General features: G+C 47.4%; 1 protein-coding gene across 3 annotated transcripts in view; it reads left to right on the top strand.

Moving 5' to 3' along the window:
* Positions 1-204: 204 nt before the first annotated feature.
* Positions 205-14,344, top strand: part of FGFR3 (fibroblast growth factor receptor 3) — a 55,955-nt gene continuing 41,815 nt past the window's right edge. Inside the window, exons 1-2 of one of the 3 annotated variants that reach the window (XM_039383341.1) lie at positions 205-266; positions 477-703. In XM_039383341.1, the coding sequence (XP_039239275.1) occupies positions 529-703 (175 nt within the window). In that variant the 5' untranslated portion in view covers positions 205-266; positions 477-528. Of the gene's footprint in view, positions 267-476; positions 704-14,344 lie in introns of those variants that run through there. The other 2 variants (XM_027715547.2, XM_027715548.2) reach the window with 2 other exon arrangements.

Raw genomic sequence — 14,344 nt, forward strand, 5'->3', positions numbered from 1 at the left:
GCAGCCCCGGGGCCGGGCGCGGAGCGGGGCGGGCGCGGCCCCCCGCGGCGGCGGCGGCGGCGGGGCGGGGCGGGGCGGCGGGGACGGGGCGGGCGGCCCGGCCCGGCGGGCGGGGACATCGCGGCCGCCCCGCTCCGCGCCCGCTCCGCGCCGAGCAGACGCAGGAGCGCCGCGGCGGCGGGCGGGCGGCGGCGGCGGCTCCCGCGGGCGCTCCGTCCCTCCCTCGCTCGATGCGCGGTGCGCGGCCGGCCGCGGGGCTTGCGCAGGTAGGGCGCCCCGCCGCCGTTCGGCACCGGGCTTGGCGCGGCCCCCTTCACTTTTTTACTGCCCCCACCACTCTTTTTTTTTTTTTTTTCCGCTTTTTTACTATCATTTTTTTTTTCTTGTTCCCCCCTCCGCGTGGGCACCGGCGGGCGGGGGGGGGGTTCCCTCGTCCTCCTTCCCCGCGCTGAGCACCTCTCTCCCTCTCCCGGCAGCGCGGCGGCGGAGCGGAGCGGTGAGCGGCGGCAGCGATGCGGCGGCCGGGGGATGTCTGAGGCGGGCGGTGCGGCGGCGGCCGCGCTGCCCCGGCGCCGCTCCGGAGGCATGCGGGCGGCCTGGGGCTCCGTCTGGTGCCTGTGCCTGGCGGCGGCCGTCGGCGGGATACCGGCGGCAAGGCGGGGCGGCGGCAAGGCGGCGACGAGGAGCGGCGGGCAGCCGGCAGGTAAGGCTTACGCGGCCGCGCACACGTGCTCCGGGGGCACGGCTCCGGCGGGATGTGCGAGGGCTCTACGAGTCCTCTTCCCTGAGCGAGCGGAGGGGGGCGGATGGATGGAGACCACTGGAGCCGGCTGTGGAGCGGGAGTTAGGAACGCGGGGCGGTGGCAGCGGGACGGTGTGGTTCCAACCTTGCCGTGGCTCCGGGGAGCCGCGGAGGCTCCCAGGAGGGACAAACTGCTTTTAAGAGGATCCCTTGACTGCCAGGAGCCCTCTCTCAGTGTTACACCCCGTGTGTAACAGCGGTTGGGAAGGGAAGATGCCTCCGTGCGTGTGTAGCGGCGCATCTTCGGCGCGTGTCGGAAATGCTCTGACTGCTCTGTGTTCGGGTGGGAAAAGTAAGGAAAGTTCACTTATATATAGGTTTTGGGATCAAAAGTGGAGTTGCGACAGCTCCGGGTAGGCACACGCTGGGTCGCAGCTGAACAAGCGGCTGTGCTGAGAAGGGAGCTGCATTTCGGGGAAGCCGGTGATGATCTCCCCCCGAGTGGCAGCGCCGCAGTTGCAAGTGAAAAAAAGTTAACACGTCGGACAAAAGCTGTTTTTTGAGTTTTTTTCCTGTTTCTTTTTTTTTTCTTTCGAAATAATATACAGCGGGTTTGAAACATCGTGCCTCTCTGATCCGCCTCAGCTGCTACCTGAGTCCCTGTTTATTTTTCAAAGCTCTTTAATGGAAGGGAGCCCCCTCGCAACCCCCTGTCCTCGGGCTTGCATGGACCCGGCAGAAAGTTTCCATTGTTCAGGAAAGGGTTTGAAGCCTGTTTGCCAAAAAAGTGACAGGGGAATAAATGGACTTCGTGAAGGCTGGGGGGTGGGGGCATTACTTTCATACCCCTTTTGGTTAAAGCTATAAATCACACCGGGGGTTGGTTTTGTTTTCAAGAAAGTCCTAATAAAACACCAGATTCTTAGTGTAACTCGTTTGGCTCATTTTTCACAGCCAAAAGAATTGATTTATGGGGCAGCATCGCAGGGACGTGGTCAGAGCAGATGAGGTCGGTGTGCGGGAGGCAGCGGGCAGCCTGTGCTGGGTGGGAGTGACAGAAGCGAAGTGTCCCCAGTTCTCTCTGGTTTAGCCTGAAGTATGTATTGGTGCTGTCACTTCAGGCACATGGGGGCAAGGAGCAACCTCGGTGGCTGCCTCGGTGGTCCCTGGGCTTCCACCCACACCTTCAGCTTGTAGCTGGGGTTGATGACGTGTTGAAGCGGTGCTAAACCCTTCCCGTGCTCTAAGACACTTTTGCAAGTTAAAGCTTTGGGATGCTGTTGGAATCGCGGGAAGTGGCGTACTCAGAGGTCACACAGAGGGAAACATCCCTCCAGCGATGACTGTGAGCTGAGCGGTGGGTTGGGATCTCCAGGGCCTCCAGTGGAAATCCTCGGGACAGGCACTCTTACCACTAGGACAGCTTTCTCCAAAGCAAAGGTGTCACTGCCAACCCCCACTGTGCTCCCTGGGAATGGGATTTGTCCCTGAACCTGGGCGGTCAACTCCAACACCTAGCAAAGTCTCCAAGAGTTGCCCCATCACTATGAGCTGTCGAAAGCTCCCATGGCTGGGGACTGCAAGGGCAGAGAGGACTTTGCAGTACCAGTCTCTCCCACCACCATCCATGTGCGTGGGGAAGCATGAAACCGGTGCTGCTTGCCCAGCTCTGTGCCAAAGCCAGTGGCTCTGTGACCATGAGGGCACCCACTGCCTGTCCGACCTGGGGGGAAAAGGTTGTGCAAAAGAAACTGTAAAGAATATAAACCTTCAGAGCCAAGTAAAACACATTTTACTTTTTCAGTCTTTTTGAATTGAATGGTAAAAAGCAAATTCTTTCTCCTAGTCAAATGGGCCATGGGGTATTGGCTCATTACTGAGGGTTGTTGTTCGCTGGGCTTTGCATTTACAGTCTAAGGCCTTATTTTCCATAAAGGGGCTTGGAAGGATTTTTCCCCAGTGATCTAATTCTCCACACGGGGCTGTGAAGGCTATAACAGCTACTGCTTTGTGCCTATACTCAGCTACATAAAACACACATTGAAGGGAGGCATTCTCGAGGTATGTGTATGTTTGCTAATATGAATACTGGCTATTAGCAGAGGTGGAGGGGGTGCAGGTTTTAACATCTCCGCAGGGAGGTGTTCGGCTGTTGGCAGGAAGGAGGCAGATGGCGGGGCTGTTGCTGAATAGAAGCTAAACTAAAAACACCAGGGGCCTCATCTGGGCTGAGTTTCTCTTCTCTCCCGTTCTTGGGGCTGCTGCAGGAAGAACAATGTCAAATTTCCTCCTCCTTCTTTTTTTTTTCTTTTTTTTTTTTATGAATGAAAGTAGAGAGGCGAGGCAGGATTGAATGTGTATGTCATTCAGCGGCTATGACAGAGATGATTGGGGAGGTCAGTGAACTCCTTTGCAGCCTTGAGCATGCGGTCACTCTATTCAGCAGCCACAGAATAGACATCAATATAAAAAAGCCCGTCCAATTTGCATTAGTATTCAGATAAAGATATTACTTCGTACGATTTGTGAATGTCAAGTAACACTGGCTGTTTTCTTAGAGAGCAGACCAACTGAAACAGCAGCATTTCACTTTTAAAAACTTCTGATAACCAGCCTGTCTCCTGTAGCCGGTTTGTGTGTGTGTGTCTGTGTGGGGTATATGCGAAAAAGGCAATTTCTGGGCTTTTTAGGATTTGTGTTGCACTAGTTAGCTGCTGAAGCTGTCTGCATGCATTGAAAGAGTTGTATAGAGAGCTGCTAATGTTTGATCAGGTTTGTGGAGGAAGGGGAGGGGAGAGTCAATCTGTCAGGAGCGAGAACCGAAGTTTCCTTGTTCAGCACCGGAGTGGAATTGTCACCCAGAGTTAATACTGCACAGGCAGTTTTCTAGTCCAGAAGAACAGAAGAAGGGCCATTTTGGGATTTTGCTTAAATTGAATGGGACGGCATGTACCAATTCCTGAGACTTTTTTGCTTGGAAAGAACTGGTCATTCGTTGGTTGAGGTGTTTTTTGTGCAGCTGATGGCAACCTGGTTCTTGTGGCCTTTCAGCCTGTGCCCAGCAAGGGGTCCAAGGTGTAGGGTACTGTGATCTGTGTCGCTCTGCTTTGCGTATTTGAGCGTTTCAAAGTTCATCCTGAAATTATAAGGGTATTGAAGTGAGTGCCAAATGGCACTGGCTGTTCCTGGAGCTGGCCTTGGGGTTTATGCGTTCAAACCCTCTACAAAGAGTCTCTCATATGTTGATGGTGCTGCTTACTTTGTGCCCTAGACCAGAAATATTTTAGGTTCAGTGGGGCAGCGGTAAGAGATAGTTTTGAGATTAAAAGCTGATCCATTTGTTCTCATGAGCAGCAGGCTAAAAAAGCTAATGAAGTCTTCAATGTCGAGAGTAGAAATATTTTACTAAGCAATAAAATAAGAGGACACAAGTAAAGATGATGAAATATGGCTTCTTTTTTAAAAAAATCTATTTCTTACCTAGCAAATAGTGAACTAGAAAGTCTGTTCCAGTGCAGAGATGGACTCAGTGTATTCAATACTAGCAGTATAACATCGGGTCTTCTATGCATGTTGACAGGGGTCACTCCAATTAAATCTGAGGATTTTTTTCTTTTAATTAAGACTTTATTAGCAACTGCTGAGTAGGGAATGTGATAAAAGTAAATCTGAAAATTGTGTAGCAAAGTGTTGATCTGCTAATTAAATCATGTAATTAAAGTAAGCTACTCTGAGTGGCATGTTAACTTGTATGACTCCCTCCAAAAGATCTTCAGTGCTGTTTGGGAAAGCGTACCTCTCCTGAAACCTGACTGAGAGTGGGTTTTGAAGTTAGGTGAAAACTAAAGAAGTTTTGATTGTGGCATTCCCACTGTTTCTGGACCATTTCCATCCAGTGGAACCCAGTCTGTTGCCTGGATAAAGCGAACTTTGATATCCAACTACATGCTTAGAAAGCTGTCCTCCCTGAACACTTGCTGTGTCCATCTGCTATTCACTTAAGAGACCCTAAAATATAGGGAATCAGCCTGGTTTCTGAGCAGTCAATAAAATTTCTGTTTACAAAAGCATCGGACCAATGTGTTTCTGACAGTGATCTATCAGCTGGCATGAAGAGCTGTGACTGAAGGCATTTACTGAACCTTAGTTTTAGCTAAGGTTAGGGCATGGCCTGCTGGTGGGTTTTTTCTGGCTGGTCATTGAAGTGCATAGGATTCAGTGAAGGAGCCTGAGCATGAGCTGCAAGGCTTCATGGAGAATTGGCTGTGTTATCATCACAGTTTAGCTTTTGCAATTTTTACTATATATAAGGTAGACCCAGCGCGAGTATAACAAATTTGGATATTTCTATTGAAAATACGGTTGACATTCCCTTCCCAGTTTGACAAGTTTTTCGCTGAACCAGATAGATAAACAATGAAACTGACTTTACTTTTATTCTGTTTCCCTGTTTGAATATATTTTTCTTTTTTCATGTGTTGTGGGACTTTGTCTGGCTCTGCATACCCATTTCTTCTCTTTTTTCTGACCCTTAAAAAATCCCCCGAACTTGAATTTGTCCGCTGACTCAGCATCCTCCAAGCCATTCAAAGGAGTGGTTTGAAGTAGCTGCTTCAGTGTTTGCCATTTCATCTCTTTTAATAGTGGTTAGAAATAAACTTCATTCTCCGTATACCAGGCTTTTTGCCAGAGAGGATGGCGGCTGCTAAAATTCACCTTTTTTTTGCAGCAAATGGGACAGTGGTTCAGCACAGCTGTTCGTGGTATGTGACAGTGGGCAGCCTGGGCTATTAGAGGAGTAAATCTGAAAGCACCTCTAAGCAAACACTGGGCTACAACCATGTCAGAAGATGCCTACAATGCCAAAAACACCTGAAAATACCTTGTTACACCCAGATTTTTTTTTCCTCGGCCTCCTACATAGCTTATCAGTTTAGCATTTGCCCTTCTTTTGGCTGTTTATCTGGTGATCTTGTAAAAAAAATACACTTTTTCTCTGAAGTAGAGTTGACTCCTCCAGTGTCCCCTTTCTCATATGCTGACAGCTCAGGTTGCCAAGTGCCATAGATATGACTTAAAGCCCTGTATGTGTGAAGAAGGGCTTTTATTCCTGTGGTGAATACAGTGTTCCTGATGTGCTTACCCCTAAAGTATCTGTTCCGTGGCTTGAATGACCAGGAAGTTTCTGTGGTATCAAAAGCAAACAAGAATTGTGAGATATGGGCTGAGTAAAACCTTTAGTAAACTTAATAGTTAAAATGTGAAAGGTAATCAGACGTAAACCAGCACTATTATTCTGATAGGCTATCAGGGGTTGTTGTGCTCAGGTGGATAGGAACTAGGCAGGAGGTAGTTAAATCAATTTTTTTTTTTTTGCTATGACACTCAGGTTTCACAATGTAGCAGTGCTATTTTTGAAGAATAGCAGCACAGTCAAGTAAGAAAACATTTCTCCAGCAACTGCTTCAGTTTCAGACGTATTCATCTAAAAAAGGGGTGGTATTTGTTGCAGAAGGGGAGATAGGTCTGGTGTGCTGGCCTTGCTTTTCTCAAATCCGGAGAGCAGGGGAAGATAATGAGTTGGTTAAATAAAAAGGTTCTATTAAAACTTGGAAGCAGATTTCTTTATCACGCAGAACTGTATGCAAAACAATTGCCATGTGCTTACATGTTTAGCATCAGTGAGATTTTGGGGTTGTGCCATTTTTGCAGGTTGCGAGGGGTTAAAAGAATTAATGACTCAAGTGAGAAGGGTTCCAAGTTTTCTGTGAGGAAAGGACGAAGCCTCGGATCGCTCTCTGGGAGCAGGCTCAGCTCTGCAGGGTGCCCTGTGTGCCGAAGGCTCTTCCCTGGGAACACCACAGCCCCAGGACCCCAACACTGTTGTTTGCATCCAGGGCTAGTACTCTGAGCTACTGAAGTATCTGCAAATGTCACGGTGACACATGGCAGCATGTCAGTTTGGGGTTTTTTCCCCTCTTTTCGCTGAAGAAGCCAAGCCATCACTATGTTCCTTGAGTATAAGGCTTCTAGGGAACAGACAATGATAGTGCACCATGGCATGTCAGAAATTTTCAAGGGTGCATTCCCAACTGCTGCTTCTTGATAACTGATGAAAGTGTTCATCAGCTTATCTTCATCTTGTGCTTTTGCCCTGGAAAGTGGAGTGTTTTGTAGTAGTGTCTTGATTGCACTGAACTATCTTGTGCTGTTTGCAAGGAAACTCACTAAATTAGTTCAGCTGATGTAGTTAAATCAGTAAAGCCTTGGAGACAGATTACTGCTAGTTTATAGGAATTGGACTAGTACTCAGAAGTAATGGATTTGAAGCATTTTGGACTTGACGTGGGGGTGAGTTGGGTGGAGGGGAGTCAGCAAAATAGCTGGGGCCAAACCTTGTGGTGGTTATGTGGTGCGTAGGTGAGTTCCTGCTGATGCCAAGAGAGAGGAGTGATGTAAAGTAACAGGCAAGAAGTGCAGACCTTGACTGTTGGAGAGCTCCAAGGAGGGTGCCAAGGACAGGAGCATCTCTGGGGCTCCTCTCACAAAAGGCAGATGACACCTGGCCTCTGTGAAGACAGGGTGCAGGCATGGTCCTTGTAGCAGGACCCATGTCCCTGGAGCCTTCTGGTCCTCTTGTGTTGCTGGTGGTGGCTCTGCAGAGAGGACTTACTGGGGGGTTTCATTGTGGAGTGTGGCAGAGGAGGTCGTGTGAACCCCGGAAGGTGTTTCTGTTCCATGGGGTACCACAGGGTAACTGGCATCACCCTGAACTGACAGCTCGTCCCCTCTTGCTCACTCCCCCTGGGGAAGGTAAAATACACATCTATGAAGGCTTTTCTTTTGAGTAAAAGGGAGCTACGGGAGATGTCCGTGGATCCAAATGATGAGGCCAGCCTTTCTCAACCTTACGCTTTCCCTGTCAAAAAACTGAAAAGCTCCCAAGAACTGGATTTTTAATTTTATTTTGATGCTTGACAGAGCTTGTAAAGATCCTTCATAGCGAATTTGGCTCCCGGTTCTGAGGGTCATTGCTTTCTTTAGGGGTTTCGCCATTCTCTGCTGCTTGTAGTCCTGTAAAAATAATAATGAGGTCCTGATCTTGCGCCTATTGAATCCTAGGCAAAAAAAGCCCCCATTGATTTCCAAGAGAGCAGGCTGAAGCCCTTCACAGATCGTGGTGGGAGCAGCTATTTAGCATAAGCAGGGATTGTTTGGAAAGTTTTCTAATGACCCAAACATTTTAACAAGCAGAGGAAACTCTGGCGAGTAAAAGGGCTCCCGGTTTGGGGGTGGGGATCGCTGGAGCTGGCTTTCCGTGACCTCCCATTCCTCTCTAACTGGCTGTAACACAGACCTTCACTTCCCATCTTGCTTTTTGTAACTGCAGCTTTGATGCGAGCCAGCGACGACCTAAACGCGAGCACCAGAGGCGGCGGTGGCGGCCACCACCCGGGTCCCCCTGACTCTGTCGCGGGTCCGCGTGGAGTCGATCCGCAGTCCCGCCGCCGTCCCCTCATGCCCCATCCTCTCTGCCATTGTATCAGTGTCGGCCGGCCTTAGCCCCAGCGCTAATAATAGCTGCGAGCCGCACAATGCGCCGGGGAAAGTGTTAATAGTCCCCCGAGGGGGTCTGCGGGCGAGCCGGGGCTGGGGGACGAGCGCTGAGCCCCGGGACTCTGCACCAAACAGGAGCCAGCAGAGGACCTTTCCTGGCACTTCGTGGGCAGACAGAGTTCCGGGGAAAGTTTTCCCATACATAGGGTTTGGTTTTTGGAGTTTTTTTTTCTTTTATATCCCTACTTTCATGTGCAAGACTCAAGTGCAAGCAATTCCCTCCCACCAAAATACTTCAGCAGCTTGCTTGGGAACTGTAGGGCCTGAACCAACTGGTGATTTCATTTTTGTTTAAATTTTTTTTTTAACTTCTCTCTGTAGATTCCCCCAGGCAAGCATTTTGTTTCTAGCCAGTAGCAGGATCTGTGTGAGATGAGCCGAGATGTGCCTTGGGAGGTGGGGGTATCTCAGCTAAAAGTGAAGAGGAAAAACCAGTTGCAGTGGGAAGATTAGGGAGTTCTGAGTGTGCCCTGACAACTAGCATGTGCAAGTGAAGATAAATCCTCCATGAGCCTGTCTTTAATTAAAAGAATGATTGGAATTAGGCATAGTACCATCTCTCCTGATCTGTATCATGAGTATCTGTACGAATAAAGCATTTTTGAGGAGGGAGAAAAGAAAAACACCAGATTTTAATCTTCCTTTGGTAGCCGATATGTCTGCCTTTTGAAAGGACATTATTCTCCCTGTCTTGGAGTACCCAGGCTTGTTGACAGTAAACAACTGTCACTTGGCAGTTTATGAAAGAAGAATGTTTAAGAAAACATGTCCAGTTTAAATAGTTATGTTAATAAGCTGGGGATTCATGCAGAAGTGAGGGGGTCTGGTAAATGGAGGTACATAAATTAGAACCATAGAATCATGGTTTGGGCTGGAAGGGACCTTTAAAATCACCTAGTTCCAGCCTCTAGTATTTACTGTGTAAGAGATGAGCTAAATGCAGTTGGGGGAAAAAAAAATAAAAAATGCTTTAGCTTTTTACAGCCGGTGTGTTATGCATGATTTCACAGCTTTCTGTGAAAGCATTATTTTTTTTTTTCCAAAGAAAATTCAGAAAGCCTCTTTATTCCAGCATATGGTGGGTTGGGCCCTGAGAGGCCCCTGAGTGGGACGAGCCACAGGGCTGGGAACCCAGTGCTCCCACTGACCGGCCGGAATGCTGCTCCGTGCTCCACAGGCAGCACTTAGACCATGCAGCCACCCTGACGTGTCCTTAGCCTTTGCCTCGCAGGGGTGATTGCAAGAGGAGACAGCAAGAAGGCTCTGTCTCCTGATTTGTGAATTGATTAATTACAGAAAGGAAGGGGGGGGGGGCAAAACAAGTAAGAAGCAGCAGATGGTGTCCTCTCTGCATCCCTGCCCAAAGTTGCTACAAATCCATCACCCACCTTCTTTTGAGTTACGTTCACCACACTGGTGGATGTAGTGAGTGATGAGTGAGCACAAAGCATTTGTTCTATCTCAGCCCAAAGCCATCAGTGTCAAAACATAATGAGTGAGGGCCCTGTGTCAGGCACTTGAAATCTGTAATTAAGCATAAAAAATACATTTCAGGCTTTCCGGGCTCCTGGTTCCCTCGGCTTGGGAAGAAGGGTGTAAGTGGCTACTCGGGGTTGTGGCATTAGCCTTGAAGATACTGGGTAAAACCACCCTTCTGCATCCCCAGCTGCCATCCTAGCTGGGATACAGTAAAAATACTGTAAATACTGTGGAGTTTTAAGTACATGCAGGGTAGACAATGTGTTACAGATACTTTATTTCAGATTTGGGTATCAGAGTTGGGGCATCTTGGCAGCGGCACCATCTCTTGCCCTTGTTCCAGATAGAGCAGAGAGCTGCAGGAGCAAATGGGAACCCTCAGAGTATTGACTAAAGCGTCATACTCAATTTTCTTTTGCTCAGTGGTTCAATTAGTATTGCCATTATTTGAACTAGGAGGCAAAGGAAACACAAACATGAAGCCTCCTACCACAGAAATGCTCTGTGATCTGCCCATTTAAAAAGGAAAATAATGCCTGGAAAGTGTTATTGAGATGTACTGGGCCTTCAACTTGTGAATTTTCAGTGAAGGAATGAGATTTCTGCCTCATTTTTATGTGTAGGCATGCTGGCATCTTGGGATTTGAGAACACAGTGGGTTTCTCCATCGTGGAAGTCTTTGTGAATGGATGGGAAGCACAGAGGTGGCAGAGGGGAGCAGCAGGGCTTCTCCTTTGCCCTGTCTCCCTCAGTGCAGTATCCACCACTCTCAGTAGTGGGTCACTACCTGAGAAACTGGACTGCCCTGCCCACCTGACCCTGGATCTGGTGACCCCTCGCAGTGCAAATCCTGCCTGTAAGGAACCATCAGAATGCTCTGAACAAGGTCATCTTGTGGGTGGAATGTGTTAGTTCTGGCAAAAAAAGGCCCTGAAACCTCCTCAGGTGCTTTCAAAATACATGTAAATGTTTGAAGTAGAGGTTTTTTCCCCTCTGCTCCCTCTTCCCAGCGCATAGCAAATAAAACACAGACAAGCAGCGCAGTCTTTGCAGGAATAACTTCACCCAGTGCTTGAGCCTGGCTGTTTTAGGGATGAGAAGGAGCAGTTGGAGGAGCAACATGTGGTGTCTCAGGCAGGCAGGAAGAAGAGATGACCCTGAATTAGCCACCCACCCTTGGAAAGGGAGTGGAGGGACCAGAATACTGTGGGCAGCTCTTGCTCAATTTATGGGTTATATGTCAAGGGAGGCTATCCAACTTTGTCTTCACTAGTGGTACTAGTGGTTCATCCCACCCAAGGGAGCATGGCAGGAGCTTAGCTTTGGTTCCCACCTTTAAGACAGATCCAGTCCTTTGGTGGCTGCTGGGCTCAGTTTCTATAATCTGTATTTTCCATTTACCAGAGAGAAGACCCTGTTTACTTCCTCTCTTGGCTTGCCTGCTGCAGCAGCCATCCTTTCTGTCACAACTGCATCATCTCACCTGGACACTTAGATTCATGGAGAGAAGGAGATTTTAGAAATGTTTCTGGTGGGGAAAGGAAGGGAAAAGCTGGGAAAATCAGACTTTGGAGGATGGGGGAAGTATCCCAAAGTGCCTGTGGAAGGTCTCTGGTTCATGCAGGTAGGGCCAGCCTTGTCTTTTTGCAGGATGCTGGAAATGGCCCACTGCTGAGGATCTGCATTTCCTTACAGCAGCATTAAAATACCTTTGCATAGAGGTGTCTAACCTGCTTCTGGCGTTACTGGATCCTAACCTAGTGCAGTTTGTAGAAGATGATTATTCGAGGGCATTAAAACTGCTTGAAGGCAGTGGGAACTGAGACACGCATGACTTCCTTGAACTCTCTCTTAATTTGTAATGTGGAGTCCGAACCCTGGTGTAATAGATATGGTTGCAGGAGACCATTAAAAGGTCCGTTCTGGTGAACCTGATGCCCTTCTGTTGCTGCTGGAAATGATAAAGCTCTGCATTCGGGTTGGATGGTATGCGATGCTCTGTGTGTATGCGCGTATGCATGGAAGCCGGTAAGTCCTGCTAATTTAGGGATTGTTTTCCAAGTCTGTTTTCTATAACTCTGTAGACTTAATACAAATAAAGAACTGACTAAGTTTCCTGTGAGAAGCGCAGAACAAACGCTAAGGGTGGGATTTGAATGCAGAAAGGTGAAAACACAAATGTATACACAAACAGCAAGTCAAACAAGCTGAAAAAATATTGTAAGGTTGATTTAACAGAGCAGTGAACTCAGAGCTGTCTAATCCCTTTAGCAGCCTTCTTTAAAGAGGAGAAATAAAAGAATTTTTTACATTACTTTTTTTTTTGCCATCTCTCTCGACTCTTTCTAATAATGCTGAAGGATAAGACTTGAGTTTAGCACAAGGACAAAGTGTTGCAGCTCTAGTTAGATGTATTTTATAAGTAACAAAATTGTTTGTCATTCAAAACTTCAGATTAAAGTGGATCAGACTTCCCGAAAGGAGATTACTGTTAAAATTTCTTCAGCTTGGGTACCTGGCACCTAAATCTCGCTTGAGACTCTGAAATAACAAGCTTGGTTTTAAAAGATGCTGAGCCAGGTCAGGCTCTGCATTTAAATTGCTTAAGCACTCTCAAAATCTGGCTATTCATTTTGATGCCTAGATATGGATTTCTGGCCTTAATCATCGACCTTTACATTTCAAATGTTTGACCTTTATTTTCTTTTACTAAGTATGCAGACTGAGTGGCCCCCAAATTATTATTATTTTTCCCTTTTACACAGCTGAAAACGACCAGCAGAGAAGACTTGAAAGTTCCGCATCTTGTTACTGAGAAATAGGGATCTTTGAAAAATAGCATTTTATGTAACTCATGGGAAACTTGCAAAAAGGGGAATATTTACTTATTTTCATTCACATGAACATGATCCATCATATATCTAAACTCCACAATCAGTTGGGAAGAAAAACACCCAAACTACCCTAAACCTTTGCCCTCTCTTAATCCATGTACAAGAGGAGGTGGTTTTTTTTTTAAAATGTGCTCCCCCCCAACCCTAACCCTAAACCCCCCTCCCCCTGAAATAAAGGCAATTGATAGGCTCATAAACAAATACCAAACATTAAGTCCTAATCTCCATATAGGGGAGCCTGACCCTTTTTATGGAGAGAGAGGGTAGAGGGAGGAAACGGGGCCAGGAGTTTGAGGTTTAATGCTTATTAAAGTTTTAGTGGGTGGGAAAATGCAATCAATAAATTTTGTTTAATGCTTCGAAACTGGTGTTAGTTTTCACTAGCTACACTGGAGAGTAGTTTTCATTTTGAAACTAGGACACTCGTAGTTGGAATGACAATTAATGTGGAGTGAATATGGTCCCAGTTGGAAGGCGATTTTTTGAATAGCGTGAAAACTCCCCCCACCTCCCCGCCTTGGCTCCGGAGTGGGGTAGCTTCCGTTTTTAATTAGCAAACCAGGCAAAATTTAGCTCATTGTGTCTTTCTGCTCCTTTGGCCCACTGGATAGCTTGGATTTCTCCATCTTGCTGTCTTGAGGCTGTTCTTTTTATTTTTTTCTTCAGTTTTGGTGCGGGAAGCAAGGAGGGGGGGGGGCTTCAGGATACTTAGGATTAAAGTCATTGTTTGGGGGTATTTGCAGCCAGCTGCCTGCATTAAATGAAGATTAGAGGAGTGCACATTAAAAGTGCAAGGGAAATGCAGAGGACCTGGGATTTGGGAGCTGCATAGCTGTGAACCGAAGGGGAAAGGTTGGGGCTTTATGGCAAATTTTTTCTGGTGCCATGTGATCTTAAAGCCCACTTCAGAAAAGCATCACAAGTACCAGAGAAGCATCACAAGTAGCTGCCAGGGCAAAGCCAGCCTGGGAAATGTAAAGGAAACAGGAGCATTTGCATCTCTTAAAAAGTTACTCTGAGGTAAACCTAAACTTCTGGGCCTGGTGAACTTACGTATTGCTTAAAAATTCATCTGCAAGAGTACTTAAGAGGTGGTGAAGGTTTGATAGAATTCACTAAGCCCACTCTGGAGGTCAAAATTCCAATAATTAATTTTTGAAGGATTTTTAGGAAGCAAATGAGACAGTAGAGGAAGATCCCAGGAAAAATAACTTAAAAGAATTATTCAGCAAAGTGTGCTTATTCTTTTAAGTACTTACAAGAAGGTTTAAAAGTATTTTCAAAGATAAAGTGGCTTTCCTTTCCTTATACTTTGTTGAGCACTCATTTTTGTAAGCTGCCATCCTTGTTGCAAACTTTGCTAAGTGCTTGGTGCACTTCACCTACAAAACCCCTCCAGGTGACCTGGTCCAGTGAAGCAGGAGGGATGGTGCGGTGCACTAATGCTGAAGATCTCAGGGCCTCCACAGTTTAGCAAGACCAAGTTCTGCTCTGATGGAGTCTGGGGACAAGCTTTACCCAGTCCGTTGGGATGCTGGGAAACCTCATTCTGTGCCTCAGTTTCCACTGCTGCCACCACTGGCTTTGAAAGGGCTTGTGGTAGTTGCTTTCT

Source organism: Pipra filicauda, unplaced genomic scaffold, assembly GCF_003945595.2.
Source record: "Pipra filicauda isolate LSUMZ 115617 unplaced genomic scaffold, ASM394559v2 scaffold305_size881528_pilon, whole genome shotgun sequence".
NCBI classification, from domain to species: Eukaryota; Metazoa; Chordata; class Aves; order Passeriformes; family Pipridae; genus Pipra; species Pipra filicauda.